Raw genomic sequence first — 26,380 nt, forward strand, 5'->3', positions numbered from 1 at the left:
TGCTACTGGAATGCTCATAACACACTCTTTTCTGATTGGCCATTTGATCACACCATTCAAAAGATTGTTGAACCGTTCATCACATTTGCTTCTTGCCTTATGTTCAGTGCTGGTGCGATAATCACTACCACATTGTGACGCTAAACTAGGCAGATTCAATTTATTTCTCTGCACATACAGGATTAAATGTATGCCTATGTTTGTTCAGTTCTTGTCACTTGACTGCATACTATGCATGTGCTTAACCACTCCATCAGTAGCTGTCACTTGGCAGCCAGAGCATGTTTGTACCATTATCAACCCAAGCATGCATACTTCGAAATTTTGCAATAATTCGATCTGCCCAAAATTAGTTATGTTGCGTAATTTACAAAATTACTTTAAAACATCTTTTACTTTTAGCCAGTGGTACACTGATTAATCATTTGCAGCCGTTATGAGATCTGTATGGTTGGGCTTATACATTTAAGACCATAGAGAACTATTTCAATTTCTTAGCCCAGTCAGAATGGGTACAGATCACTTAAGAGAGCACCTTAAAGTTGACAGATCATGGATTAATGTTCTTAGTGTTAATTAGGTTTTACTCATATTTCATTAAACCTTTTTGTTTTTATTAGTGCGCAGAACTAATGATCTTTATTCAATTCCACAGGGTTTAGGAATTTTATTAGTGTGTTTTCTGTTTGGGTGTATTGCTATAGAAATAAAGTTTATTTTACTTGTTGAGAGAAACAATGCATTTAATACGCATACATTCTAATAGCTTGCAGGACAAAGAGAAGAAAGAAAAGTTAATGAACATATAGAAACACAATTCATATTGAAGCATACTAACATTAGTGTTTTGAATAGGACATATCTCTCCTGACTTGTAATTAATGTATGCTTAAACTCATTTTTCGCACTAATTGTTAAATATATTAGTTTTCCTACTCCTCTACACTTGTTAATTGTACCCAGTCATTGGCAGACAGTTCAGAAACTGAATGACTGTTTAAAAAAAACAAAAAATAAAAGTGCACCACTGCTTTGTGGTATGGGAGGGTATCAAATTCCCAGAGTTCTTTTCAAAAAGAATGCGATTTGTGATTCTTCAATTCTTGTAAAAAATTTTTGCACTACTCTTTTGTTACCATGTCTAGAACCTCCTGCAACTTTTCCCAAACAGATTTCTTCCACTGTAGCAAATCATCTTTCCTTTAGTCTCAATTTTAATTTCAGGAACAAAAAGAAGTCATAGGGATCAAGATCTGATGAATTTGGTGGGTACAAAACAAAAACCAGATTATTTTTGGTGAAATTCTTTGACTGAGATCATGGTGTATGCATATGTACTGTCATAGTTAAAAATGTGTAAAAAATTTAAAAGTGTGCACCACTGCTTCAGATTTTTTGTCACAATGCTTTCCTGAAGATGCCTCAGCAGTTCATTGTACTCTCGCTGATTAACATTCTATTCACTGAAAACTAACTCTTGTTAATGAATCCAGCAATATTGTTGTACTATTGACTAATTCCAGGAATTGCATCCCACCTTATGTCTGTTTAGCTATTCATCTGGATCTTAGTAGGTAAGCTTGTTTTGTATATTTACACTTTGCACTTCCAACGAATATATATGCTTTATTCTTAGTTTTGGGTTGCCTTCTTTGTATTTGTAACTTAAGCTTCAATGCTTTTACACTTTGGTGCAATCCCTTTACAGAACAAAACATATTGGGTAATTTGGTTGTTTACTGATTATCAGTGACACTACTGATATAATAAATAAAAAATGTTTGCTATCTTTTGCTCTACGTGTTCCTTCAGTGCCTTTCCTTGGTATCCATATCTGTTTGAACCTCTCTTAACCCAGGGTCATCTGTCGAGCACATTAATGTAAAGCCTACTTCTCAGACTCTGTCATTTCCTGTCAATTTATTTACTTCCGGTCTTTGAAGGCAACTGTTAGCATGCCTCCTACTCCTTTACTCCTTGTGTGTCTAATACTCTCACTTCCTTTTTTGATCATACCACCAAAGTCAAATTGACCAGTCACACCAAAGCCAAACTGACCAATAAGATTGGTCTGAGGGACAAAACATACACTCAGACCTTAGTATTTTTAATCCAGTAATTCCTCCTCGATCGCCGGGGTTGCGTTCCAGAACCCCCCGCGATAGGTGAAAATACACGAAGTAGAAACCATATGTTTGTATGTTTATTTTTATATATTTTAAGCCCTTATAAACTCTCCCACACTGTTTATAAATATTCCCCGCACAGTTATAAAGCATAAACCCTTTGTATTCTCTTAGATATTAGGTAAGATTCATTGAAATTATGTATGTAAACACATTGTTTATATACAGTAAAACCTAAATATTTTAAAGATATCGAGCGTCTCTGATATCACGTTACAGCCATTACGAAAGACAGGCCACCTGCAGTAAATACGTACAATGCAGGGAAAATTGTATACAGTAAATGTGTGTACACTGACACTAAATGTACTGTACATAGAAAATTAATTATGGTTACTCACCAACAATGACACAACGACTTGTCCGATAACGATGAGTTTAATTTTACTGCACAACAAAGGAGAGTGTTACAGCTCTCCTAAAGCAGCCGCCTCTTAGGAGATTGTGTAGCACCACCATTGTTTTTCTTCTGGCAGTCTTCAATCCAAATCCCTAAAGCAGATTCCATCTGGACTACCGCCTTATTATATCCACTTACAAGTCGTTTTGTGCCCTGGTTAACAGGACAATGCGGCCTTAGATCTTATATTCTTTTCCTCCTTTTTAAATAAAAAGAATCGTGGACAATAGCGTCCCTTGTATGAAATCAACTGGGCAAACCAACTGAGGAAGCATGTACCGGAAGTAAAAAGACCCATTGTCCACAGAAACCCGTGAAGCAGGGAAAAATCCGCATTATATATTTAGATATGTTTAAATATAAAATCCGCGACAGAGTGAAGCCGCGAAAGTCGAAGCACAGTATAGCGAGGGATTACTGTACATAGTAGATGAAGAATACAAATCCATATTTAATTAAATTTGTCTGCTATTTCCCAAGCCCAATCATAGCTCATGGCTTCTTTCAAGTTAATGGCTTTTCGCTTGTCTTGCTTGTTTATGCTTATATACCTGTTGACAGTATTTAATCATAGCTCGTTTGAAAGTTTTTGTTTTTTTTTTATCTTTAAATTTGCAAACAAAAAAATTATTTTTAATTCTTGCATTCTGCCTTGGTCTCTTCCCAACACCTCAGTAATTTTTGTGAGCATGATTACGATACAGGGACTACAAAAGGGCATTTCCTGTATCTTAAATTTGTATCTTTGAAATTTTTTCAGGAATGGGATGATGTCAATATGCAGTGTTTTTAGTTTTAAATGAAGAAAAAAATGTTAAGTTCTTTTGTGTCTTAATTTTACAACAACCAGTTTACAATGTGAAAGCCAGTACGTTTACTCTGGTTATTTGTTTTATACAGTATTTGCCAAGGTATAAAAAGTCTGTGCACGTTGCAGTGAACTTCTCTTGTGTTTTTGCCCTGTGCCATATTTTATTTTAATAAATATAGGTAGGGATCTCTGCAAGTCAGTTCTTAAGACATTTTTACATTTTTCTATTTTAATCAAAAAAACTATATAGCTAATATTTTTACCAGAATTGTCCAACTTTGTTTTTAACATACAAAGCGATACAGTGGGATGCAAAAGTTTGGGCAACCTTGTTAATAGTCATTATTTTCCTGTATAAATCGTTGGTTGTTACGATAAAAAATGTCAGTTAAATATATCATATAGGAGACACACACAGTGATATTTGAGAAGTGAAATGAAGTTTATTGGATTTACAGAAAGTGTGCACTAATTGTTCAAACAAAATCAGGCAGGTGCATAAATTTGGGCACCACAAAAAAGAAATGAAATCAATATTTAGTAGATCCGCCTTTTGCAGAAATTACAGCCTCTAAACGCTTCCTGTAGGTTCCAATGAGAGTCTGGATTGTGGTTGAAGGTATTTTGGACCATTCCTCTTTACAAAACATCTCTAGTTCATTCAGGTTTGATGGCTTCCGAGCATGGACAGCTCTCTTTAACTCACACCACAGATTTTCAATTATATTCAGGTCTGGGACTGAGATGGCTATTCCAGAACGTTGTACTTGTTCCTCTGCATGAATGCCTTAGTGGATTTTGAGCAGTGTTTCAGGTCGTTGTCTTGTTGAAAGATCCAGCCCGGCGCAGCTTCAGCTTTGTCACTGATTCCTGGACATTGGTCTCCAGAATCTGCTGATACTGAGTGGAATCCATGCGTCCCTCAACTTTGACAAGATTCCCAGTCCCTGCACTGGCCACACAGCCCCACAGCATGATGGAACCACCACCATATTTTACTGTAGGTAGCAGGTGTTTTTCTTGGAATGCTGTGTTCTTTTTCCTCCATGCATAACGCCTCGTTATGCCCAAATAACTCAATTTTAGTTTCATCAGTCCACAGCACCTTATTCCAAAATGAAGCTGGCTTGTCCAAATGTGCTTGAGCAACCTCAAGCGGCTCTGTTTGTGCTGTGGGTGGAGAAAAGGCTTCCTCTGCATCACTCTCGCATACAGCATCTCCTTGTGTAAAGTGCCGAATGGTTGAACGATGCACAGTGACTCCATCTGCTGCAAGATGATGATGTAGGTCTCTGGTGCTGGTCTGTGGGTTGACTCTGACTGTTCTCACCATTCGTCGCTTCTGTCTGTCCGAAATCTTTCTTGGTCTGCCACTTTGAGCCTTAACTTGAACTGAGCCTGTGGTCTTCCATTTCCTCAATATGTTCCTAACTGTGGAAACAGACAGCTTAAATCTCTGGGACAGCTTTCTGTATCCTTCCCTTAAACCATGATGGTGAACAATCTTTGTCTTCAGGTCATTTGAGAGTTGTTTTGTGACCCCCATGTTGCTACTCTTCAGAGAAAATTAAAGGAGGAGGGAAACTTACAATTGACCCCCTTAAATACTCTTTCTCATTATAGGATTCATGTATGTATGTAGGTCAGGGGTCACTGAGCTTACCAAGCCAATTGGAGTTCCAATAATTAGTTCTAAAAGTTTTGGAATCAATAAAATGACAACGGTGCCCAAATTTATGCACCTGCCTGATTTTGTTTGAACAATTATTGCACACTTTCTGTAAATCCAATAAACTTCATTTCACTTCTCAAATATCACTGTGTGTGTCTCCTATATGATATATTTAACTGACATTTTGTATCGTAACAACCAACGATTTATACATGAAAATAATGACTATTAATAAGGTTGCCCAAACTTTTGCATCCCACTGTAGCTGCAGATGATATACCATTTGATCCAGTATATTAAAAATGTGCAAATCTGTATATGCAAAAGGAAATGGGAAATGTACATTTTTCTGTCTGTGCATTAGTGGCTTCAAGGTGATGTTTTTGTGAATGGATTTGTATATTACTGTGTGTTATAAGTGAGCCTACCCTTTTAAGAATATTACTGAAAGTAATGTGTGGTTCTGCCTGATTTGTATGTCAATGCAAACAGGACAACAGAACAGGAAAAAAGTATGTACATTAATTATAAGTGTATATCTACTGAAACCTTCACATTTTAATTATATTGTGATATGGATTTTTTTTTTTACCCATACCACCCACTCCAAGAAGATTTTGTATTTTAGTCATTATAGGTAATAATGCATTGTCAGAACCCATAATATTTTTCATCAGATAATTTTATTAATATGCTATGGGCAAGTAACAAGATTTTCTTTCTTGTGACATCTGTGGGAATTAGAAGGAATGCATTTTATTGGTACTTAGATAATAACCTTCATTCCCATTGTTGATGTATTGTCACATGTGGTGTTTTATTTGGTAGGTAGTAGAGATGTACCAATACTATTCATTGATTCTAGGTACTAGTGCTTGATATTGGCTTGTCTTGTGACTTTTTCCAAGTACCTCATGAGTAATGGGCTCAAACATCAGGCAGTATAGAATTTAAACAGAAACTAGTCATAAAATACAAAATGTTGCAAAACTGTAAGATGGCTGACAATAAATCGGTAAATGACTGGAATCTTCTCATTCAAAAAACGGGAAGGGTATGTAGAAGTGGAAAGAAGAGTCTTATTATAATCTCATTTCTCCAGGAAAGAATACTTTGGTTGTGCACACATTTCCTGTAAAACACATGGCTCTAACATGCCAGTTAGATTTTCATATGCATATTATCTTTGTATTTGTATGAGGCATGCAAAAGTTTTATTTCCACTAGAGTTTACATATACTATTTTGAAATTAGAATATGTGTTTATTTTTCATACAACCTTTAATATTTGAAATAAAATGAAAAGTTTGAAATCTTTCCATTTTGTTTTACTGAAGCTGCAGCCAAGCTTTATATTGAGACATCATTAACGACTAGGCAACTACTACGTACTCATGCTAATTTAAAAAATATAATTTCAAAACTCATTAGTAAAGTAAGGAAAGATTAATTAGTTTAACTGCAACACACTACTATGCCAGTTCTATTGTGAAGGGACTGAGTTCTCCTTTGATTTTACATATAACATATCAATGCATTAATTAGCTGCTACCTAGAATTTTCACTTCTCTTAGGAAGGAGCTAAGTAAGGTTGTAATATTAAGTCAGTTATCTGAACATGACTTGGATATGAAAGATCAGGTGTTGACTAAACTAATATAAAAAGCAAAGTTTGCAAAAAATATCAATTAAAGTTGGCACTACACTCTGTTTATTTCAGCACTTAAAACAGAAAAATGTGAGAGCACAGGAAGAAGATAAAGCCCCTGTTTCAGCATGCCCTGCACAAGGTGCTCTCCCTACTAAATATCCAGTTAGTGTGATTAAGCTAAGAGACCGTGCCTTGTTTGAGGCTGAGGGAAAAATGTCTTGAGATTTGTCCATTTTGCATTTTTGCCTTGTAATGGCAGCTAGACTACAATGGGAGAGAAGAATAAATAGACCACCTGTAACATGGGTCAGAGGGCTATCAAAGTGCTCAGTGGAAAAGACTTCTCTGCAGTGGTGTGTTCCTGGACTGACAGAAGTCCTAAAAAAAAAAAAAAAATCCAGTCCATGAGAATCTGGCAAGTACTCTTTTTAGCATAGTCATTCCTAACTGCTGGTCCACGAAAAGCAGGCAAGACATGTTGCTGGCCCGTGGCATTCTCCACTGTTAATAAATCTACAAGCGCAAAACCCCCAACCATTCTTTGATCATCTAATGTTAGTAAATGTAGACTCTTGAAACACCAAGGTGGTCTTCCTCCCCTGCTATTTGATCAACCTAACCTTTTAATAATTATACACACATGCAACTTCAACTCCTTTTGTGAAAATCCATGAAGGTCCACAAGGTGTTCTTCAAACTAAAAATTGTCCACAAGTCAAAAAGGTTAAAAACCACTATTCTATAGGTGAGTCATTCGTAGGCGGCTGGTGTGTTCTGCAACCTAACCTATATTTCTTGGGTTTGGAAAAAGAACTTATCAGTAGTAGAAATCACGGTTAAGCTATAGGGAAGAGCACTGGGGATACAGTGAGAAATGGGAAAAGCACTGCCTGTAATGTGTTGAGTAAGGAATATACAGTAGTGGCTGTAAAGCTAAAAGCAAATTGCAAAAAACAATTTACAGGCAAGTCTTCATAAAGTGTTTTTTTTTTTTTTTTTTTTTAGTTTTGTACCTTTCCTCATTGACAATTAAATACAGTGTATGCATATATGCATGCATTTTTGTATTTTTAGAAAGGATGCAGTTGTATTTTCAGTTATCAAAATGTGGGCAACCATGTCATTTTGTTTTTCCCTCCGTTCTAGTTGAAAATTATTTCTGTATTCAAGTAAGAAGTGTATTGTACATTGTCTATTTTTAAAAATCAAGTTTTATTTTTTCCAATATTGTCCACCTCTACCCTCTTGATGCCTTTGAACCTTTGTACAAATTTAGCTTGCACTGCCTTTAATTCTCTACTGGTTGCCCATCAGACTAGGGAGACATGCAAGTAAGCAGTGTACTATGTACACTATGGACTTTGTACGCATAATAGTTGACTTGAGATAAGCCCTATCTCTAAGTAAATCTCAAATGTAAACAAAGTTCTGGCCTTAATTTCAGTTTAGGATTGTGGGTATTGTGCTTATTATTATTTATAAATTCCAAATGGTTTAATTTAAGGTGGGAAAATATTGCACTTTCAAGGTTAAGAAAAAAAAAAAGCTTTTGATTATTAACACATGTATTTCATTATAAAATTACTTGAGAAATAAAAATACACTATTTATACATGCTTCTGGAGTGCAGCAATGTGACCAATCAAGTTTCAAATAGATTGAACTGCACATGTTTACCTCTCTTTAACTGATTAAAGAATACCTTTGTTCTTTCTCTCACCCTGTCGCTCTTTCACTGTCTTACTGTTGCTCGCTCACGCTGCATTCCAAACACAGCATAAGATATGGCTGTGTGTCCTCCCTTCCTGTTTGTATTGACATGCCAGTTAAGCTGAACTGTACAACCTTTTGCATAATCATCTTAGAGGTAGACTTACTTATTACACACAGTTCACTTATAGCTCCATACGCAAAGATAGTACCTTTAAGATGCTAATACTCGGACACAATGTCACAGCTCCGTTTATACATATCAGTATGGTTTTGTCAAACTCCATACTGAAAGAATTGTTTCATCCAGTATACTGAGGAAACCAATATATTGCCCACTACTACCTTCTAATGTCATGCATTTTTTTTACCAGCTTATTAATTTTGGTGTTGCTTGGAAGATGGTGCCTATCCCGGCTCCACCATCTTTATAGACACCACACTTGCTACCTGTCTACAACATGTATGTATACATTAAAATAACGTTTATTTAGTTAAGGTTTGAAAACCTCTGCAATGGCCAAACATTAATGTGGTTCAGCTTGTAAAGCTTTAAAGCACAAGTAGAATTGCTATAGTGATGCAATATGCAATGTGTTATTGGAAGAACACAATTACATACACATGTAGCAGGAATACTAAAAGAGTTTACTTCATTGCTAAGAACAGATTGGCAAGTTTGTTTAATGTTGTAAAAGCATATAGGACACTTTTTTGAATGGTACATAAGTGAATGTGATGCTGTCTCCAATTAGGAGTAATTATTTTCATTATACTAAAATTCAGTGGCTAAATCTGGATAAATCCCATAGCAGAAGTAAAGGCAAAGTCTGGTAATTTATGTGAAGTAGCTTGAAAACAACAGGACAGAGACTGTTTTTCAGAAATTTTGAAATAATTATAAACTAGCTGAAGCCCGCCGTAGCATACGGCGGTGAAAGAATAGGAACGAAAAAGGGTGAGGAAGGAATTCAGTATAACAAAGGCTTAGGAAACCACCGTCGCAGTATAACGAAAATAGCAAGGAGCGAAACCAATGCCATTGGTCAGGAGAGTACCTTCCTGTAGCAGGCTACGGAAAACATAGACATATATAAATAGACACCGCATTCACTGTGTTGCCCAGTCGACACGATAAGTCAGCGCATCCGCCCCATTGCGAGTGGTAAAAGTGCCATTTAAACTAATACAGGTAGATGTGGAAACCGGGTTTTCTGATGAAAAAACAATAACATTTTAAACAGTATCGTTTATATACAGCAGGTTTTGGCGAATTGATTACATTCAATTATTTATATCCATTTATACACTAATAATGGCAATTATTAAATAATATTAATATTATTATTAAATAATTCCTCCCGTATAAGTAACATTTCTCTGACTGCTTTTTTACATCTCCGAAAACATTTCTAGACTTCGTCCTGTTCTTACACAACACAGTACTAAAGTATTGGTTAATGCCAGAGTCACCTCACGTATAGATTACTGTAATGGTATTCTATCTGTCATCCCACAAATCATATCCATCGCTTACTATTTATTCAAAATTCTGCTGCCAGGATAATAACCTGCTGTTCTAAATCCACTGAACATACTACACCTAATTTCTCTCAACTTCACTGGCTCCCTTTTAACTACAGAATACAATACTAAATACCGCACTTAACATTTAAAGCTCTATACAGCCTCACTGATCTCCTACAGACTGACTCGCTCACTCTGATTCTCATCTGCAGCTCCTCTTTCTGTACCACACATCAAACTCTGTGCTATGGGAGCTCGAGCGTCTCTCATAGTGCTGCTCAACTCGGGAATTCTCTTCTCTCTCATATATATCAGCTCGATTCAATAACACATTTTAAAACTACCCTCAAAACTTATCTTTTCAAACTGGCAGACCAATTGTGAATTTTGCACTGTTACTGCCAGTTATCTGTTTGTTTGCTAATTATTGCTGTTTGATCGAGAGCGACGGTGGAAGCGGAAGTAGGATTATAGATGGCAGGCAGGGCTGTGTCGTGCGTATCCCATGGTCTTAGAGTTGGCGGACGTGCGCTCACTGTCTTGCTTAGTGAATTATATATATAGATTCTTAAATTGATAAGTGGTCCATAACACAAAGTAACATTAAAGTTTAAAGAAATTTGGAAAAGTAAAGCATCAGGTGTTTATAATGTTTCCAGTTTTAATTAATTTGACTTGGTAATTAAAAATGACACTTCATTTTATTAACCAGCTTTTGTCTTTTCCACATACTGATGAAAACAATTCTCACCATAGCAAATGTCGTAAACCTGACAAAGTGGTTGACACAGCATGAATTTAAAAGTGTATTATAAGAGAGTTTGTGTTAATGAAAATATGAATTTACTTGTCATTCAGTTATTTGTAGTATTCATTTTAAGGAGTATTTTTCAGTCACTGTAGAAATAAATTGTTTAATCTGCATATGTTAAATTTGGTAGTCCATGATAATTACATCATTCTTTATATTATTACAGTTAATATATTACCCCCAAAGCCAGTAAGATCTACCAAATTGTTACTACATCTCTGAACATTGTTGTTAGGGAATTAGGAATAATTATTAATTCAACACTGTCTGATAGGTAAGCAAAAATCTTCACCCAAAGTCCTTATTCAGCACCACCTCAAAAAAATGAACAAGTCCTTGATATATTTTGAATGAATCTAGAAAGATTGGAGTTATAATTATAAGGTGAATTACAGCATGTTTTACACAGATAGTGAAGTATTTATTTTATGAATTGAGTTGCTTTCATTTCCTGATATATCTAAAGGTCATTATCCCTTTGTTGCTTTTAAAAGTATGCAATGTTTATATTAAGGTGTTTTCACACCAGGGGGGTATTTTGCCTCATCTTGGATGAGTTAATGCCGGTAAAACTCATCCGGGATAAGTCGCTTTTTCAAACGCAGCTGTGTAGTAGATTTGTTTAGCTGGATCTAATCATCCGGGATGAATGCGCGCGCCTGCGCTAATTGAAAAGCCCTTATATATTGAGTCTAGAAAACATGATCAGCCAGTCTTTGATAGACTGCAATAAAATGACAAAAGAACGGGCACATTTTTTCACACAAGCAGAGCAGGACCTTTTTACTTGAAGGATATGAACAATTTCAACATTTAATATGCACAAGGGGTAACGCTGCAAAAGCAGCCCAAACCAGAAAAGACGGCTGGCAAAAAGTGGCCGACAAATTAAACGCTAAGTAGTGTGCATTGTACTTAGTGAATGCAACATTTCATTTCCTATGTGTCAGATTAATTATTATTTAATATGTCATAATTCCAGATCAAATGTGAGCACAAGGAGAACATGGGAACAGGTTAAAGTGAAGTACAAGAATATACTTCAAACTGGTAAATATTGGTATATAACCATTTAGAGAATTGTTGACATAAAGAATCAAATATAATATAAAAAACATTAATTTTAAAGCTAATAAGAAGGCAGACAAGCAAAAAATAGGTGGAAGTCCACACGGTCCAGACCTAACCCCTGTAGAAGAGTTGGCTGTCCAGCAAATTGCTCATCGCTCTGTTTCCTAGGGCATTCTGGGGGAAGCTCCTAATCAGAACCAGTGGCAGGACGCAGTAGTCACTTCATTTCACATAAAGGATGGTCATTGCATATATTTGTCTTCAATGTGTGTCATAGGTATGTTCCATATAGCCCCCCCTTTTTTATGTTGGGTCAGTTGAAGGGAATGTCGTAACCCTAGAACCTGTGTCTGACCAACAAGATATTGATGAAGGTCAGATATTTGATAAAGTCACTGTGTCTGATTATTTATCAGGATGAGAGGTACATTTTCCAAATAGTTTGGTCAGACTCCACTCTGATCAGTCCCATATGCCCCAGTCACATTTGGAAATAATGGGTAATGAGAATGTTAGGCTGATTGTGAGATTCTTTATGGAACTGTGGATGTTTTTGCCTGTGTATTACCTACCTGCAATGGCATGAAATGCCTCTTTTATTGTCTGCACACGCAGGTTTCCAGGAAACACTATGAAAACCCGAAGGAAATATTTCTGAGCAAAACAGACTTTACGAATTGCCTGGCAAACTGCACTTTTGGATAGATTTTCCGCATCGCCTACAGTATATAAGAAAAATTAAAAAAAAAACCTCAGAGCAATGCATACTGTCTGTGTTGTTGTGAGTGCCTGACTTCGCCTGACTAGTTTAACTCCAAATATAAGGTGCTAATAAATCTTTGAGGTACAATATTCCCCTCGACTAAAGCGGTATCTTTTGAAAAGAATTTCCTGCGGGAGCAATAAAGGATCTTGCCGACCGTGCAAAACCCTCTCTATATGAAATTCTCTTCTTATAATTTGCGCACCAATATCAATTGGTTGCTTATTCATGAACGGTGAAGCCATGACTGAATAAATTCCATGCGCGGACACTAATTAAGTGTGTGAGCTAATCCTTGTTTATGGATGTGCTGCTTTGACAACACATCCAGCAAGAGTTTTGAAAACCCGACAGATCCAGGATCATACCAGATCGTCAACAATTACATCCGGCTAAACGAGTAATCCATGTATGAAAACTACCCCTAAGGTTTGTTTGGAGCAGTTATTTCAAACTCTGGAGTGATTCCTCAACCCCCACGTTGTCTGGCTCATTTAGGTAGATGTGAATGCATCAATTAAACTCTGGTACAGACTGAAAGAAGTAGATTGAAACTCTTTTGATATGGTGGTCTTAGTAACTTTTAAGTGGTTTGTATGAGCTATGAATGAGATCTGACGCAGGTCTGACTATATCTACAGGAAACACTATGCATTGTGGGTAGAACTTTTGCATGTTGTGGTTGTCATGTGTATACCCTTATTATAAACAATTTGCAGAACAAGTAATTCCTCACTCTTGCAACCCATTCCTGTTTCCTTTGAATGTTTACATTTTATTAATTTATTGTTGAACTAAGATTTACATTGGAATTAAATTACTGTTTATTTTGCAGCATTATCTTAAATATTAAATTCTTACTTCATTTATATCTTATGCTTTTTTTATTGTTAGAAGTGGTATGTAGTTGCAGTGTCATATCACCTTACGCATAAAGTGATTCCAGCCAGTTTCATGCAATGAATACTACCGATTTTATTTTGAAGAAAGTAAATAAGCATGGCTGTAAGATTGATGATACTTGATATCAGCTGGTACCTTCATTTCAGTTGGCAGTATCGTGAGAGAAAAACTGGGATTGATGCATCCATTTTTTTAAGCCTGTATATTTTTCCTTTTTACAGCAAAGTGTATGACTCAAGATATTTTCAGAGTGTTGAATTATTTTGTGAAGTGTAAGTAGAATAGAGAGATGAAAAATAGAATAGGTAAACATGAAATACTTTTGATAGTTTTAGCCCTAGTAGGCAACTGTCTTTCAAATATGGAATGTAGAAAGGAATTCAAATACCACTGTATCTTAAAGAACACCTAGTTTTGAAGCTGCTTCAGACATCAAGTAAAACGTAGTTTTTTGCAAAATAATTATTTTTAAAGGTTTTGTGTAAGTTGAGTTTCTCTTGTTCTTTACACCTAGTTCATTTTTATTTCTCATGTTAAAGACTGTGATTGATCAAAAGTGTCTGGTTGTGAGTGGGCTGAAAGAATGACAGTTTCTTAATGGAATTTTATTTACATGTGTTAAATCTGTTTTGAAAGCAACATGTAGCTCTGGAATTTTTGACTCTTATTCAAGTACACTCAAATATTTCTCATGAAAAATCTATATATTTATTCAATTTCTGCCCTAGTAGAGAAGGACTGCAATTTATTCTTTGTTTTCATATTACTGATATTTGCTGTGTTTCTGTTGCTATTTTTATAAAATTATTATTATTAATGCATCACATTTTTTACTTATTTGACTTCTCAGAACAGTTACAACACAATACCAACAAAAGGTGCACAGAAACACACAAACATACAGTATAGATATGCATAAAATACTTGTTATATACTGAAGGTATGTCCTTAATAGAAGGCAGTTGGGTGCTAATAATATACTGTGCCACCTTTACCATCCTCTGCAGCGCTTTGCGGTCTTGAGCCAAACAAATGCTGTACTAGGATGTATTATACTGTGTACTTGTAGCAGTCAGCAACACAATGTGGAGAACTCTGCTTTCCCCTCTGACATCTGAGGAAGTAGAGCTGTTGGGGAGCCTTCTTGACAATAGCCAGTATGTTTTGTGTCCACTTCAGTTCATTAGTGATAGGTATTCTGAGGAATTTAAGGCTGTTAACCCTGTCCACAGCAACCCCTCCAAAATAAATGGCATATGGCAATGTAATCTGCCATCTTCCAAAGGTCTGTGATCAGCTCTTTGGTTTTGCTCACATATGATTCCTTGTAAAGGGGCTTCTAGTTTGTGGACTACTTTCACTTTCTGCAGTTCTTTAACAATATTTCAGCAAAAATACATGTTTTTCAGGTTGTCCAAATATGACTGAAGGATTTGACACATGGTTATGTAACACAACTAATGTGGGATTTTTTTATTGGAATACTTAGTATTGTTACTGTTTTCCAAAATTGGTCACCATTGGGTCCTGTTCTATCAGAAACGTTATGTCTGTTCTCCACAAAAACATGAGATTCAAAATTCTTGTCCATCACTACAAACTACATGGAGTAATTAATACTTAATACTTTAAGTACTTATACTTAATATTAAAAAATAAAACCAATATTTGGGTGGAGTATTCTTTCAAACCTGTATTTAAAAAGTAAAAATAGTAACACACACACACACAGGTGATAAACATTGCTCCAAGATAACTTACAAGAAACTCGGCTTTAGGTATACCCATTGTTGAGGCTGCCACCACTCTAACTCAGAGAAGAAGGGTATTTTAACAGAAAAACACTGACCTTTAAGATGCCTTTCTTAGGGCTGGGCAATATGGCAAAAAATAAATAAATAAAACCTAGAACTTTGTAAATTTTTTCAAATTTGGACATAGCATTTATTATAAAAGATGTGCACACTTTTATGATAAGCTTTGTTTGTCTTTTTGCTATCCACCTTTTTTTTTTTTTTTTGCAGCTTTGTTTACAAGATAGTCTGTAGGTGCTTTCATACTTATAGTCTGCTTTGTTCTGAATCTGGGGATGATTTATTACTTTAAATTTCCAGTTCATTGTTGTTTCACACTGCAAATTTAATGTGCCATATTGTGGACTTTTTTTCATTGAGCAGAAAAATTATTTACCCGTGAAAAATATCACACATAATTTATTGGTTTATTTACCATATACCAAACACAGGTCTTTGAGCAAAACTCTTATTATTAAATAACTGGAAAGATGCATGAAATGTATGCTCTACTGTACTTGGTATGAAAAGGACACGTGTCAAATAGGCAAGTGTACAAAAGAAGGCAAGCACTGCTCAGGGCACACTGTGGTATGCTTCAGTTTTACGACAGTAGACATATCGTGTGAGTTTCATTTAACTGTATGATGTTGTATATTTGCTCCCCAGTAGCCACCATATGAATGTAACCTCATTTTAGTTCTCAAATCACATGACTATTGTCTTAACACCTGTAAGTATTTGTTAATAATTTTCATTTTGTAATGCCTTATTAACATTTGCTGCATGTGTCAAAATTAGCATGTCCACATCCCGAAAAGGGATTAAATTGAGAAAATGCACACAACACTTTCATGGTGTAAGATTAGGGGGTATGATTGTCTGTGTGACAGGGCACTGCTGTGTATTATTCACCAACTCTGCATGTGTTTTGATTGACCTGATCACAATTGAATTTATTCCTTTGTTTACCCCCAATAGCAAGATTATAATGTGCGTGAGGGGCATGTATCATGTGTTTTATGCGATTTGTATGTTATTTGTACCTAATGTGAGTATTTTTCCCTTTTTGCTTTTAATGGTCCACGTTAACCTTCAGTTCATTATTCTGTGAATGAGAATCCCTAATTACTGACTGTAAATACCTAACGTAATGACAACATCACACACAATTTCACCTGTAATGCACAGTACTTCCTGTAGATGGATCTGTTCCTTGCATATCACATTCAAACCTCATGCTAACCACTCCAGGGTTTGCCAGGTACCACACAGAGGCTACCCTTTCCAAAGGGTATTAGTCTTATTGCTTTGGTGCCCGCCCTGGTGTGATTGGTATGCTCACATCTACCTAAGAGAACCAGACTTTTGGGGAAATCATGTCAGAGTTTGAAAAAAAAATGCAAAACAACTTGGTGTGAAAACACCTTTAGTTCATTTATGGTGGTTAATTTCACTCCTCCCAAACCTTTCCTAGATAGTATTCCTTATTGAATCATTCATTTATAAACCCAGTTCAGGTTAAGATGTTACAGATGTTGCATTTCGTTCACTAATTGCCACAAGAGAAATTAGCATCTAGTTCAGGCATAGCCGTTATTAAGGACCTGTTACACATTCTATTTTCCTGATGAATCTATTTTCAGTCTCCTCTTATACAATACACTACCATGGCTGTCCGTTTGTCTCTCCAGGATTTTAAGTCACCTGTAGCTCGCAAACCGTTTGACCTATTGACCTGAAATTTGGTAGACATATACTACCTAATATCAAAAATCCGCTTTCGGGGTGATGGTTGACCTCCAAAGTTATTTCTTTTTTTAATTTTTATTTTATTATAGAATCTACTATCGGCAGTGACCGGCAGGGTGGCCGTGTTGTGCATGTGCCACCGTTCTCATTCCCTACCACCTTCGCCGTCACTTCTCCTACCTCTTGTAAATGTCACATAAAGAATTAAATCCTACTAAGCTGCAGGTACTGTCGGGCTAAAATTTTTCTGAGGAGGCCTTTAAAAGACTTTTGTTTCCTTTCCATTAACCAGCTCCAGTGCAGTTATGTAAGTGAGGTGATGCACACTTTTCCAATTTAGAATTATTCTTGACATACACAGCTAGTTTATGACTTTTTTCTGGTTTAAATAATCTACAGTGCATCCAGAAAGTATTCACAGTGCATCATTTTTCCCACATTTTATGTTACAGCCTTATTCCAAAATGGATTACATTCATTTTTTTCCTCAGAATTCTACACCCAACACCCCATAATGACATGAAAAAAGTTTACTTGAGGTTTTTGCAAATTTATTAAAAATAAAAAAACTGAGAAATCACATGTACATAAGTATTCACAGCCTTTGCTCAATACTTTGTCGATGCACCTTTGGCAGCAATTACAGCCTCAAGTCTTTTGAATATGATACCACAAGCTTGGCACACCTATCCTTGGCCAGTTTCGCCCATTCCTCTTTGCAGCACCTCTCAAGCTCCATCAGGTTGGATGGGAAGCGTCGGTGCATAGCTATTTTAAGATCTCTCTAGAGATGTTCAGTTGGATTCAAGTCTGGGCTCTGGCTGGGCCACTCAAGGACATTCTTGGCTGTGTGGTTAGGGTCGTTGTCCTGCTGAACGATGAACCGTCGCCCCAGTCTGGGGTCAAGAGCGCTCTGGAGCAAGTTTCCATCCAGGATGTCTTTGTAAATTGCTGCAGTCATCTTTCCCTTTATCCTGACTAGTCTCCCAGTTTCTGCCGCTGAAAAACATCCCCATAGCATGATGCTGCCACCACCATGCTTCACTGTAGGGATGGTATTGGCCTGGTGATGTGCAGTGCCTGGTTTCCTCCAAACGTGACGCCTGGCATTCACACCAAAGAGTTCAATCTTTGTCTCGTCAGATCAGAGAATTTTGTTTCTCATGGTCTGAGAGTCCTTCAGGTGCCTTTTGGCAAACTCCAGGCAGGCTGCCATGTGCCTTTTACTAAGGAGTGGCTTCTGTCTGGCCACTCTACCATACAGGCCTGATTGGTGGATTGCTGCAGAGATGGTTGTCCTTCAGGAAGGTTCTCCTCTCCCCACAGAGGACCTCTGGAACTCTGACAGAGTGACCATCGGGTTCTTGGTCACCTCCCTGACTAAGGCCCTTCTCCCCCGATCGCTCAGTTTAGATGGCCGGCCAGCTCTAGGAAGAGTCCTGGTGGTTTCAAACTTCTTCCACTTACAGATGATGGAGGCCACTGTGCTCATTGGGACCTTCAAAGCAGCAGAAATTTTTCTGTAACCTTTCCTAGATTTGTGCTTCGAGGCAATCCTGTCTGAGGTCTACAGACAATTCTTTTGACTTCATACTTGGTTTGTGCTCTGACATGAACTGTCAACTGTGGGACCTTATATAGACAGGTGTGTGCCTTTCTAAATCATGTCCAATCAACTGAATTTACCACAGGTGGACTGCAATTAAGCTGCAGAAACATCTCAAGGATGATCAGGGGAAACAGGATGCACGTGAGCTCAATTTTGAGGTTCATGGCAAAGGCTGTGAATACTTATGTACATGTGCTTTCTCAATTTTTTAAATTTTTAATACATTTGCAAAACCCTCAAGTAAACTTTTTTCATGTTGTCATTATGAGGTGTTGTGTGTAGAATTCTGAGGAAAAAAATGAATTGAATCCATTTTGGAATAAGGCTGTAACATAACAAAATGTGGAAAAAGTGATGCGCTGTAAATACTTTCCGGATGCACTGTATATCATGTATGGTGATTTTTACCCATTGCTGTTTTCCTGTTTAAAAATATACCTCTTTCAGCTTTCTATGAAAGCTCTTTTCTTTTTGTTCAGTTCAGATTGCATTGGTTTATATGTAAGAACTGTTTTGCTAGTGTGCATTCTATGTCTATCATGGAGAATAGCTCCTGTATGTTAAATGTTTGCCTGTAGTAAATAGAGCTTAATGGATTTTTTGAAATTTGATACCACTGTGTACATAGTAAGATGCTATTTGCAATATATTATTAATACTTAAAAGGATAAGTAGTTCAATAAAAATTTTAATAAGTGCATGTCCTCTAGACCTGCCATACCTTACTCAATACCAAGTGAAATTATCAGTGAGAGCATAGAAAAATGTTAATTTTTGTGCTATATTGAAGAAGGTTGGCATCAATTTTGTTTAAATTCTGGTGGTATGGTAATTCACGTAATTCCTATTGAATAATTAAAAGAAAAGCCTTAATTTTCAGTTTGTTTTTTTCTCAATTATAAAATTTGCATCCAGTGGTGCCAATTGTGGAATGCACTTAAAAGCTTTAACTTAGTGAAGACAAAAGCTTCTTTATTGTAATAAGTGCATATACTAGCTTGCTTCATGTTTAAATCTACAGCATTTTGTTTCTCTCCAAGTCTAGATTCATATTTGCAGCTTTCCTGTTATTCATACTGTCATACTTGTATGGCAAAAATTGGATCAATAGGATGCAGAATTGAAAATACCAGTCTCTAACATTTCTTTTATATAATTGTAAAGTAAATAGTGTTGATTAAGGGAATGTGGAAAAATGTGTTTGACAGGTAATATGCTGTGTTTGCTGTTGGCCCATTTCTGCCAGATATTTTCCTTTTAAACTTGCTGTGTAGCTGGTTTAGACAAACATTTTTTTTTTCTCCGCAGTGCCCCATGATACTTTGACCCCACAGAGCTGTTGGAGCCAATTTTGAATGGGACAGCCACTAGTGTATAACACTGATCCTTGTAATGGCTAAAAAAAGTACTGTACTTTTAAACACTAAATGTGCACATTTTAGCCCAATGTTATTTGTGGGAGCCAACAATACACTATTTGGCTCTCTTGCTTTTTTAATACCATACACTTGTTTTTTTTACCAGTTTAGCAGCAGATTTTATACTGCTGTAGTTCTAGTTCTGTCCCATGCTATATCCATGGGCAGTGTGGTCCCATGTGGCTAAATCAGTCTCTGGCTGAACTTTTTTTTCTACATTGGTGTAATACCTATAGAAGCTGAAGGACACTGCATATGGTGCTAAACAATACACATTTAAAAGGTATATACAAAAGCAGTGCAAATACTGAAACTCTCTTTAATTTCTCAGTTTCCTGATATTTGTGTTAAACAAAGGAGTAGTGTGATATCTGCCTACAAATATGTGGATAAGAGAAATATACAGTATATTCCTTGCAGGGTGCAATTTCAGTCTACCACTTTAATATTGGAAAAAGTACCGTACCTTGTGTTTTATAGCGATCAGATGTCATGTTACTACTCCACAATGCACAGTCTGCTGTGTATCTTCTGTCTCTCAACCGAATGCTGTTTCCTGAGTCATTGTTGATGAATGAAAACCCAAACTATATAAGTACAGCTGATGGCGGTGTTTCATATTTCACACAGAAAGTTTGTCATCTTGGGGCTTTTGTCTTATTTTACTTAACTTTAGTATGGTTATAGAAAAGGTTGATTGTGTATAATACAATGTTTTGTAATAATAATAATATAATGATTATGTAGAATACAATGAGGACTGATTGATGTAATTGATGTTAAGTATAATGCCTAGAGGGGGCTGGAACCCCTGCAGGTTTTATTTTTTCCTCCATTTTTTCTTTTCTTTCTCTGTCCTATGTTTCTATGTTAATTAGTGTTCCCTAATTTTAATTATTTATTTTGTCTTTTTTCTCTTCATCATGTAACGCACTTCGAGCTACATTGTTTCTATGAAAATGTGCTATATAAATGTTGTTGTTGTATGGAGCTGATTTCTGTGTGATCTAAAAGTGACACCAACTTAAAGAGATTTATTTTGTTTCAATACTGTAGGTACTCGTTTTCTAGAATTTATTGGTGATGCACTACTTATCTGTACTCTGTGCCTTTGAATAAGTAAGAACTGTTCCCCTTTTGAGAGAGCAATTTGTTATAACTTTAGTTCAGTTACAGAATTAAATGGGACTGGAAAGAGTGTACACTTTAAGAGTTGTTTGCGTGACCTGGGTCAGCAGAGTTTTTATTAAATTAGGTGTGGCTGCACACTCTCAGACACAGTGCCACCTAATGAAACTGATTATGTAACTTAAGTTTTACAGTGTTAAAAAGGGAAAATCTGAATAGTTCATACTTGCATTTTAAATGCTAACAGTTCTTTTGGCATAACTGCTACAGTATGTTTTTCCCTTTCTGTCACTTTCCAATGTTGGTATATTGGGTTAGTTTATACAGGTTAAGCAAATTGCTTAAGAAACATTTATAATAGATGAAATGCATATGGCATAAATTTGCATGATTGAGCTTCATTCCAATTTTTTTTACATTTTCCCAATAATGCTTTTGAATTTTGAGTGACGTTTGCTTTCACCACTTTTATGCGGTTAGGCTTTTAATTGCTACTAGCTTTTCTAACTTTGTAGTAAACAGTGATAGGTCAGAAGAGCAATATTTGATAGAAATGTCTAGTCTATATTGCTTCTGTTTAAAACTTAGATTTATATTATTTTAAAATGCTGAAGGCTTTTGAAGAAGGTAGCCTTGTCTGAATTGTCCATATAGGTTGTTATTGGAGTGACCTTGGTCTATGCTAATTGTTACAGCACCATTATAGTTTTAGGTTATGCACGTACAGGTCAAATTCCGTTATAACGAACTCCCAGGGGCCTAAAAAATATTTCATTATAACGAAAATTTCGTTGTAATGAGATTCTGTATTTGTTACTATAGGGCTTTCTTTAACTTGCGCCCAGGCATTTGCAATCATTTCAATAGCTTCTTTTGTGTTCATTTTAATCTCCTCCTGCCTACAAGTTATGCTGACGAGAATTTTTCTCTGCATTTCCTTGCGATAATACACTTTCCCAAAACACGATTGAAGCATCTGTGCAAGATTGTTTGTCCGTTACTGGGGCAGGACAAAAACAGAAGCATCTGTGGAAGATTGTTTGTCCGTTACTGGGGCAGGACAAAAACAGAAGCATCTGTGGAAGATTGTTTGTCCGTTACTGGGGCAGGACAAAAACAGGCTCGTAGCGCTGCAGTGAAGTGACACAGAAGCAAATCATAAGATCGGGGTCGCACTATAAGTCCCTGTCTTGCACCCCAAAGCACAAGGCTGAGTCTCAGTACTTTAGGAAAACCAACTTTATTCAGCTTGAAACAGGAACGGCACACTTATTTATTGTAGCGTGATCTGCCACTCTGCTATACACAGACACAGCAGTCAGGCTGCATCACCCATTGATATCTTTTCTGTTTGCTTTGACAGAGAGAAGCAGCATAGCTGAGAGACGCAGAATATCTTTGAGCCAGCTTTTGCCCCGGCAACAGATAAACAATCTTCCTTAGACAAGGAGATCGGACTTTGCGATACTCTTCAGGGTGTTGTCCAGTTAGGGGAGGTCCCAAGAAAGTTTACAAACTTCACATTTACCTTGAATGTATGCCGCATTAATAGGAATGTTTCTTGAACGAGCATCTCTGAACCACATAAATACTGCTTCTTCGCTGTCTTCAAATGCAGCAGTTCACATATGTTTGCAACCCAAGATTTTTTTTTTTTTTTGGCTCGGTGTTTCAAGAAAGTTGACAGCGTCGATGGTGAAATTCTGAATTCACTGGCAATGTCTTTTTTTTTTTGCTGCACTTGAGAGCTGCAAAAATGTAAAGTTTTTTTTTTTTTTTTAATATTAACTGTTACCGTTTTTTCTTGTCTGCCGTTTCTATAGGAGGGTGACAATGAGTTAAATTCCAATGGATGTTTTTTAAATGTTGACGAGCAATAAGCAAAAGGTATCACCGAAAACCACAAGAAACAAAGGGCCAAAAAATAAAGCAGTACAAGGAAAGTTCAAAGAAAGAAAAAAAAATTACAGTGTTTCTGTTTGGGGATGTGTGTGCACAACTGAGCTGCAGCCACAGAACTAGCTGCTCTGCGGATGATTTATTCAGGCATTTCAAGATCTTTTTGGCACTTCGTTATAATGAAAGTATCTGCTGAATGTACTTTGTAATAACGACATTTCTATATACTCGCGTCGTATGGGGAAACAGTCGGGACCATAAAAATACTTTGTTGTAATGAAAATTTTGTTATAAAGATATTTGTTATAACGGAGTTTGACCTGTAGTAGTTTCAGTCTGAATGCAACACATAAAGTGCAACTGTGCTGCTTCTAGTTGTAATTACATTGTTGGAATTGTGACAAAATAAAAACATGAATATTCCTGCTATTTTTATTGCATTCAGCATACATTAACAATCTTAATCTGTGTGACCTTTGAATAACCCATTCTGGAAAATGTCATTTCATTTGTAGTAGTATTACTTGTATTAATACTGTATAGAGTTCAGTCAGGTTCTTAGTTGCACATTCATTTGACAGCATACATTTGACTGATATATGCCCTTTTAAACTAATTTTTTCTTTTGACCATCACTGAATTCATAGTACATTTGTCTCTAAATGCTCATGAGGACAAATACTTACGTTCTTAAACAAAATTCCTAAAATATCTGCTTTAATTTTTTTTTTCAGTTTCTCAATCTAATACCAGTTTGAAAAAGCAGAGAAGTAGAAGTATCTTCAGCACTTTCTTTTGCTGCTTTCGCAACTATAATGTGGAACCACCATCAACTAACAACAATACAACTTCCCTTCCTCCACCGGTGGAAGAAAATGGGACATTGTCCAAGGTGAGTAGGGTTTTTTAAAAAAAAAAAAAAAACCTATTTTAAAATATTAGGCGTTTGTCTAATGCTAAATGCTCAGACAGTTCAGAAAAAGCAAATGATTGCTGTTTGCTCTAGGAAAAGATCTAGTGATAAATATGTCAAGTTATAGAATGAGTTGTAGAAGGCATCTAGCAGTAATCCTTGCCACAGCCCACGGTGGAATAAAGGGCAGGTTTGGTCAGTAAATTTCCTGATGGAAAAAGTTTGGCCCCAAACTGAAATTTCTTTGAATTAACAAACCATGGAGAGCAACATTATGTATGTATGCCAAGTATGAGGTAAGTTCCCCAAATGAAAATATTTTTGGAATAAAACATAGTTTGTGTTCTTCCTCTGAACAAATGAAGAAATATGGACAGAAGTTGGTGGTGATGATAAGCTTAACAGAAAGATTTGTGTACCGAACAGACATTCAGCTTTATATCTTACATGGAACCATATTTTAAGATCAAGTCAAATCAGGACTGTAGATTTAAAAAAAAAAAAATAATAAGTTTTTTAATCTTTTTTTTTCTTGCTAAGGTTTATTTGATTTTATATGTTAAGGTTTGGGTTTACTTTGTTTAGTGCTCCAGACAATTTAAAGGGTATCACACAGAGCTTCTTTTGATGCCATTCACTGATTAGGCTTGTAGTTGAGCAATACTGTGAATTCATAACGTTAAATGCCCCTTGTATTTTATGATGGTTTATTCAAACAGTTTGATGCTACTTGAATTAAAGCAGATGCTTATGGAACTTCCCTATGCAGCTGTTTATTCTGAAATACCTTCAATGTGTTGGTAGCCGAAAGGTTAATGGTTAAGTTTCAAGTAAACATATTTGGTAAAAGGAAAATACAAATTTCTGTGTGCCAAAATAGTTTTTCTCCTTGTCTGTGCAATTTCCTAAGATTTGAAATTTAAGCAAACCTGGGATGAAGTAGCTAAAACTCTGAAAAAGGGAAATTTAAACAATATTTTTTAAATCTCCCTTGTTTCAATTTGATTATGAACAAAGGAAAGGCACTGCTAAGTCTAGATGCAGTCAAGTACATTCTCTCTTCCTCCCAATATCAAAGCCATAGTTGCTGAAGCTAAAGTTAAGCTCCAGATTCTATATTTTTAATTGAGATTTTAATAGGCATCAGTTAGCATCCAAAAAAAACTATGCAAAAACTAATATAACAGATTTTTTTTTTTTAACAAGTTATTTCGAAGCCTAATTGAAATTAGCAGTAGCACAGATAAGCAGACTGAGGGGGAAAAGGTGATGTTGTTAGAGGCCCAGTTGTTTAAATTCTTCAGCTGTATATTTTGTAACATGAGGGTGTGTTATGCCACCTCTCCACATGCCTAAAGTAGTGCTATTCCAAATTAATAAAAATATTGTGTTTCCCTTACTTGTATGATTGCAACTGTCCTCCCTGTTTATCAAAGAATCAGGCTGAAAATAAGACTCACTTCCTCTTTTGGGTCTTTTTTATTATTAACAATGTGTTTACTTTGTCTATCAGATGGACAACTCAAACTATTACTGCTCATGCCTCTTAATTTCCACGTCTAAACAATCTTTTCCGTCTCTCTTTCTTTCACTCCTTCGCCCACTTGAACCCTGCCTTCTAGTGTGTCTTTCCCCTGCTATCTTCCTAACCTTGGACCTATGTAGGGTGGGGTAGCTTAAACTCCCATTGACACAAGGTCACTGTCTATCAAGTGCTGGACTAGAGCCAGGGGAACAGAATGTCTTTGATTTTTGAAGCGCCAAATTACAAAACCTCCTGCACCGCTGAACACTATGTAGCTGTAATAGTGCCAAGTCCCTGAGGACACTTATAGGGTCCCACTTTAAAATTGCAATAAAGTTAAACTCATCCCAATCGTATAATTTCATTTCAGAAGTTCAACAGTAATATCATGTACCCATTTGACTCAATCTGCTACATGTTGTTCAATAGAAAAGTTAAAATTAAGAAGACAGAACTTCTGTATATTAAATGAAATGCATTCCAGAAATATCCAGCAGGAGGCTATTAGAATTTTTGCTGCTTTTGTGCCCATAGAGAGCGTTGTCTGCTGCAAATAAGTTAAGAGATTATTGGCCTAACAGAAGAAACATTTGTGACAAGAGGATTAAATTGAGAGAATAGAGGACTACAAACTAAATTGTACATAAGGGAAACCTGGGTGGGCATTCTTAAAATGTATGGTTTAAAAAAAAAAAAAAGATTTGGAAAAAATGACATTAACTGTCCTCAGCTTGTCCTATAGCATAACATTTTCAGGGTGTAAGATAAAAGCAGTGGTATGATGCTCAGGTTGCCTTCAGCTGGCATACTCCTCCTTGTACCCAGGATATTAATAGTC

The 26,380-nt window shown here is 36.2% G+C and overlaps 1 protein-coding gene across 1 annotated transcript in view; it reads left to right on the plus strand.

The window, feature by feature from the left end:
• The window catches only part of ctdspla (CTD (carboxy-terminal domain, RNA polymerase II, polypeptide A) small phosphatase-like a), a 96,360-nt gene that overhangs the window by 20,829 nt on the left and 49,151 nt on the right, over positions 1-26,380 (plus strand). The window contains 1 exon segment of the mRNA XM_039753700.1: positions 23,839-23,996. Coding sequence (XP_039609634.1) covers positions 23,839-23,996 — 158 coding nt within the window.

This window comes from Polypterus senegalus, chromosome 5, assembly GCF_016835505.1.
Source record: "Polypterus senegalus isolate Bchr_013 chromosome 5, ASM1683550v1, whole genome shotgun sequence".
NCBI lineage: Eukaryota > Metazoa > Chordata > Cladistia > Polypteriformes > Polypteridae > Polypterus > Polypterus senegalus.